This window comes from Aplysia californica, unplaced genomic scaffold (genome assembly GCF_000002075.1).
Source record: "Aplysia californica isolate F4 #8 unplaced genomic scaffold, AplCal3.0 scaffold00177, whole genome shotgun sequence".
Taxonomy (NCBI): Eukaryota; Metazoa; Mollusca; class Gastropoda; order Aplysiida; family Aplysiidae; genus Aplysia; species Aplysia californica.
In genome coordinates, this window is record NW_004797447.1 from 1,219,153 (window position 1) to 1,226,034 (window position 6,882).

General features: G+C 39.1%; 1 protein-coding gene across 1 annotated transcript in view; it reads left to right on the plus strand.

Moving 5' to 3' along the window:
* Nucleotides 1-3,300, plus strand: part of LOC101860812 (dynein heavy chain domain-containing protein 1) — a 115,475-nt gene extending 112,175 nt beyond the window's left edge. The window contains exon 99 of the mRNA XM_035969741.1: nucleotides 1,343-3,300. Coding sequence (XP_035825634.1) covers nucleotides 1,343-1,711 — 369 coding nt within the window. The 3' untranslated portion in view covers nucleotides 1,712-3,300. The remainder of the gene's footprint in view (nucleotides 1-1,342) is intronic.
* Nucleotides 3,301-6,882: the final 3,582 nt, after the last annotated feature.

Consider the following 6,882-nt stretch of genomic DNA (forward strand, 5'->3'; position numbering starts at 1 on the left):
TGTGCTTTGACTCAAGACCAAGAATGGACATAAACATGAAGACAAAAGAGTGTAACTTCCCCTAGAAAAGCTTTGTACAAAGTCTTATTCACATTTATAGCTTTTTAACACTTTGCCCGTAAGAAGCCGTCCCTATTCCCGACAGGACATACATAGTATGTACTGCACCTGTCTCTTGCTCCATGGGGATAAGTGCTTCACATTCAGCGCGCTGCATGGGTGGACAGTGTTAAAAGAGAAATTCTTTCTAATAATATCCTTGTGCATCATGCGATCCCCTGAGGTTTACTGAGAGCTGATGTTTGTCCCCTGGTGAAGCCAAGGACTTGTGTCAGACGATAAAAGATTTGGTATCCTTTTCTATTATTTGGTCAGTTATTTTTAAAAGTTCTTTATTTCTATGAGAAATTATTTTAGTTGGGTTTTTTTTAAACCAGAATAATGGTTGTGTCAAGAAATATTTTCGTAATCTGGCCAACTGTTTCTGTGTCCACCGTATGCTGCTTGGAAACAGCAATTTTCTCCCATCTTCAGGATCACGTAATGTTGTGTGTATGGTGTATTTCAGGTGCATGACTAGTTTTGAATGCATAGCTAACAGGCAAATCTCATTGAAACTCAGTAATAAAGAAACAATGTGAGCCTGCATTGTATCTTTCTTTTGCAAGAAAGTTAATTTATAGCACAGAATAGAGGGAGAAGTAAAAAGTTTTAGCAAAATGCTTGGTTATATAGCTTAAAAAAGTGGCAGTGTCACGTAGGGACAATAAGTGTTTCTCGTCATTTGCTAACTGATTGTCAGTAAGGGCAGAGGAATTAGAAATGTGCTTTTGGCTCTGACACAAAGAAAAAGTTTTGTTGAGTTCATTAGCACGGTCTTGATTCCTCTGGAGTGAGGAAGTCGGCGAAAACATACGTCACTTGGTGCTAATGAAGGATTATATAGTTATGGATGCTAATAAACTGTACTTTTGTTTTATGGAAGTGAATAAACATAGATAAAAAACATCTTTGCCATCAGAAATGAATTGAGTAGTGGCTTGTTCGCTTTGATAATATTAATTTTCATGTTTTTCAAATCTTTATAATCCATGAGATTGGATGTCCACCTCACTTTTGATTTGTTTTAGGAAACTGATTGTTAGCAATGTATTTTTTATGATAGGTTCTATACCTTCTTTTTATTGCTTTTTGTCTGTCTGTCTTGCCATTTTACCACCTCCTGAACAACATTATCTTTGTAGTGTACGTCTCTTGAACTTCAACAGACTTGAATTCAGTCAAACGGTCACTAGGTCTCTACAATGAATATTTAATCCAATTTTGTGGGTTTCTTCTTCAGGTCATGCCCGAGGGACTGACTCCATCTATGTCTGCAACGTCTGGAGTTTTCCTCACGGGTGTTCAGCTCAAGAACGCCACCTGGGATACCACACTGAACATCATCTCTGATGCTCCACCTGGACCCCACGGGTATGGCCCCTTCCCCACGATCTGGGTCAAACCAGGAGATGTTGAAGCCTCAACAACAAACAAGTCTGTCCCAGCCCCGGCGGCTAAGAATGCTGTGTACCTTTGCCCGCTGTACAGCGCCCGGCACTCTGACCACCACTCAGATGCCAATGTGTTGTGGAACATTCCCTTACCGTCCCTGGAGCACCCGAATATTTGGGCCCAGAAGCGGGTAGCTCTCACCCTCATGGCAGTTTGAAGGACTGGCACAGCTGCTGTTATTACCGACTTGTCTTTAGACTAACATTATTCATGGCGAAGAAAAGCCCATCTCCCAATCCAACAACAGAAAAAAATGCTCTTACTCAAGAAGGTGATGTTGGCCTATTTCTAGTTTGGTTTCCACACAATGCCATTTTATTTTCTGAGAAAGAGAGAAGTTTCTAATGGTTTTATTGATAGAAAAAAAAACTATCAGAATGCTTCACAGCTCTCTGCCAAAATGTTTTATTCATGTGCCTGCTTGTTAGGGGAAATTGAATCCTTCAAACTCCCTCCAAAATGTGTGTTGTATTTCATTTCCTCGTTAGACTTTCATCATGTTGCAGCAGATCTGGTGTTATATTTTCAGAAATGCTAATTATACTGCTGACTTAATTGCCATTCCAAAAGATATGAGGTTTTTACTTTTTATTTACATATTTGTATGCATATTCAATTGTGATATATTGATTTCGTGTGAGTACCACTCACACTGACTGGCTTTTGTAGTGATTTTTTAAATTGTATGTCTTTCCATATCATGTGTAGCATGATACAGAATATTTGACTTTATTTGACTCTGTGACTGTGATAGTAATGTTAAACATACACAGAATTTAGTTGGTACATACTGCTGTTTTCCTTTCAGACACCATTGGGCGAAGTAGTGTTTTAATGACATGATTTGAGTTATCATTTCATCAAACAGAGAGTATGTCATTTCTGTTTTGTATATAAAACATTGATACAGAGGCAACCCAATTTCATGTACTTGAAGTTATTTCTTTGAAAAATGTAATGATGTCTTGTGAGAGACATATTGAAAGATGCTGCTATGATTTTCAATTCAAGTAAGTGAAATCAAGGTTATGAAAGTGTACAGATTTTATGTTTTTTTAGTTGATGGCAGAAAAAAGTATTGATTTTGGAAACTTCTTTTAAAAAAAATTAGTGCATCCTTGCATTATTGCCGTCTTAATGTGTCTTATTATTGTGTTAACAGAAAAAAAATACAACTTTGGTTTGACTGTTTCTGAAGTGAGAAAGTCTGGACAGAAAAATGTTATAAATGCTAGAGAAGCAAACCAAATGGTTGGAGAACCTTGGAACCCCTAACGGTTCAAGTTCAAGAATATCTCCCTGAGGGATTTGAACCAGGGTCACCTGCGTCAGAGTCAAAGGTTATGTCTGTTGAAGAAACACCTCTTTTTTGGAGTAGTGTTATTTTATAAATCCATAATTGGCAATCTTTTCTGACCCATTTGGAGTATTTTGCTTTAAAAGAAACTGATTTTATTGTTTTATAAATTAACAGTTATTGTTAAATTGTAAAGAGATATTTTTACCACGACAAGTATTGTGAATTTGTCAATCACTTAAACTTTTCTAACTATTGTGATATTTCTGCTGTTAATTATACTGCTGAGCTGAAGAAATGTATTTTTCATATTGTACAAAATAAGTAAAAATCTAATGCTGTGAACGTTTCTTTTGTATAGGAAGCAGAATCATTTGAGAAGCTGTGTGTTTTCTCACACATCATAATTCATGGCCTGTGAGTGCTGTAATAAAATGTCTCATAAACTATTCTACTGTCATAGTGCTTGTTTTATGCTAGAACATACTGGGAACTGGTTCTGTTGTAAAGACTAGGACTAGGAGCAATGTGTAGTCTCAGTTATTTAATAATGCTCTCCTTCTCTTTCATTTGGTTTTATATGTATATATTACCTGAAATATTATTTTAAAAATCTCCCTCTTTCTTTCTCTCTCTCGCCATGTCTCTGTCTTTCTCTCCCTCTGTCACTCTCTTTCTGTATACGTACGGTTTATGTCTCTATGCTGTCTGTTTGTCTATCACTGTCTCTCTCCCTCTCTCCCTCTTTTGCTCATTCTCTCTCTCTCTCTCTCTCTCTCTCTCTCTCTCTTTCTTTCTCTCTCTCTCTCTCTCTCTCTCTCTCTCTCTCACTACCCCTTACCCCCACCTCCCTTCTTCCACTCAGCTCCCTTCCCTACCCTACCACAGCATATTTTCCTTATGACCTTCAGACACGGCCCTACAGCCTAGCTGCTGTATCTGCTGGGTAATCTTGGGATCTTGTTTGCATCAACAGAAATACATTGACATAACAACTGTCATTTAGTTCAGGGACAAGCAAATCAGAGAGAAACAACAGAGAGAACGACTAGTTAATTAAGACCTAACCGTGACACCTTACAACCACCCACTCATCCAGCCTTCCACGTTGACTTTCCATAATTTAGAGAGAGCAAATTTGGTATGGGTCACTGTTTTCGGTGGAGGGGGGAGGGGGTTGGGTTGTTGGGGGGGGGGGGTTGTCAGTTTCTTTTGGCGGGGTGGGGGGGGGGTCAAAGTTTTTAAATGACTATAAAGGTTAAAGATTAAGAAATACTGTTTAAAAAAGGAGGGTGTCACTGAACTGGGGTGCACAGCATAACGATGTGACCATAATAGGCCTATAGCCCAAGGCCATTGTGTCAAGGTCTCAACTTGTCTGTAAAGTGCTGCTGTTAGAAGTGAAAAAAAACTCCTAGTATCTCATAAAGTTATAATATGTTGCAAATTTGAATTTAAAAAAAAGATATTTTAAAGGTAGAATTTATGTTCGTGTTGTTCAATATCAACAGTGTTCTTTTGAATATAAATATATCAGCACGAAACTAAGACGCCAAAAATATGTGTGCATTTCTAAGACTGAATAATTAAGGAATTTAATGTAAAAAAAAATAATTGTAAGTGCAAGGTTTTTTTCACCACGTGAACAGTGAACAGAACTGACGAGGGCAACAACTAGATCTATGATCTTCACAATCACTGTGGGTGCCATAGTCTGAGAGGGAAACACTGAGGAAGAGTTATTATTTCTTGTGTGCGTTGTTTTTTTACTTTATATTTCTTTTTTGGTGGGAGGGGGGAATGGTGTAGATTTTTTTCCTAATTGGGGAAAGAGGACGGTTGCCCCTGCCAAAATTTTAGAGAATAATTTTCTTTATCTTTTTCTTCTTCTCTCTTTCTCCCCTCTCCCTTCCCTCTCTCTCTCTCTCTCTCTCTCTCTCTCTCTCTCTCTCTCTCTCTCTCTCTCTCTCTCTCTCTCTCTCTCTCTCTCTCTCTCTCTTTTCTCTCTTTGTATATGTGTGTATGTATATTATATATTATATATTAATACTATATATCTCTTCCTCCGTCTATATCTCTCTTTATGTGCTTTTCTGTGTTTTTTAAAACAAGTTTCATATTATGAATACCCCCCCCCCCCCCCCCAAACACACACACAAATACACCCACACCATCACACACACACACCATCACACACACACACACACACACACACACACACACACACACACACACTCACACACACACACATACACATACACACACACACACACGTTAGCACAGATGGATAGGTACAGACAGACTGACAGACAGACATACCGAAATCATTTAAAAGAGAGACAGAAACACACATTGCAACACTCATATCTAAGATCTTTTTGCCACAATCAAAGAAACGAGAGTGCTAAAGAACACGTCCGTGCTTCCATCGTTCCTCCCGTGATACATTATCTATTGAACGATGGACAACTCACACTCACACCAAGGACATTTTTCCCTTAACCCCATCAAGAGACGAACCAACACAAAATGTTTTCGTGAAAATTAACACCCCCTGGCAGTGTCGTTGCGAAGATGTTTTTCCAGGTTGTAACGTTGATATCAAACATTTTTCAACGGCTCGATCACTCCTGTTGATCGAAGCATGATGAGTTAGGCATATTATTTTTTGCTACTGGCGCACTTAGTTCTGTGTTTTAGGGGTATTCTTTTTTTCCTTTTTTCTTTTTGTTTTGTTGTTTTGTTGTTATTTGAGGGGGAAAAAAGGGGGGGGGGGGGCATATTTACATGCTTATACCAAAAAAAAAAATTAAAATATTGCCATAATCATGGAATTGATCTTGAATTCCCCCCTGGTGGCGGCCGAAGCTTTTTTTTTTAATTTTAAGACCACCATAGGATCTTTAACGTGCACAGCTTGCACCCGAGACTTCCGAGATTTTTTCACCCTCCTCTGAGAAGGCTAGGTGTTACATCTTACCAACTGCAAGACCAGGGGTGTGGCTGAAAGACATCAGTAAGAAAGAACCAAAAAGTAGCTGTGTAAAAGGGCAGCAGAAAGAATCAGGAGCCCAGATGAGGGGGACAAAGGGGGCGGGGTAGCGATGGCAGAAAGTGGAGACGAAAGCAGACGACAGAAAATGGTTAGAGTGCAGGAAAGGAGGTGAAAGGTGAACATTTCAGGGAAGAACATTTTCCGTTCGCTGTCAGGTTTTGAGCCCGGCGCCTATTGAATGAGAGGCGAACATCTTACCTCTAGATCACGAGAGTACCTGTGGAAAATTCTTTTCTATCAAGAATTTAATTAAGTCACAGAACCGATTGATGGGGCACTGCTTGAAATGTTGTTCTGCCTTAGAACGTTTGGTTGGAGGTGGGATTCGACCTTGCTTGTCAAGGGCAACCCATGCTGAGAGGGAAATAACGTGGCTGCAGAATGACCATTAAGGTACGTGCTTAAATGTGCCTCCACTTGGATATCGAGATTGGTGGATCTCCAGTATACAACTGAGAAGTGCGTACCCACTACACCACAGACGCCGATGAAACATGCTGATAACCTTTCTATCCAATTCAAGTTGTCATCTACACTTTGTAAGTAGCCTAATTGATGGAAGACAGTTGTATGTATGTCGTATGCACTACCGATTGTGTACGGCCCATCAGATAGGACCTGAACCAGTTAGGAAACTATAGGAAATATTAAACGCGTTGAACAATCGTTCGATAAGAATGGTGTGATCTATAGTGTCAAAGGCAGCACTATGAAGACCAAGAAGAGCAAGGATTAAAATGTTGTCCTCATCCGCCTCACATGGGAGGTTGTTATGTATTTTCAGTAGTGCAGTTTTGTTTCTTTGTTTTTGGTAGTGAACGTAGGCTACCTTGTAATTTATTATTATAAGAAACAATTTGCTTGTTTGGAATTCTGAAGTATCAAATCCGCATGCACAGTAATCTAAAATAAATTAAAAAACTGACGTTAGGGCTATGCTGTCTACAATAAAAACATCTCTTCACCGCCCCCCCCC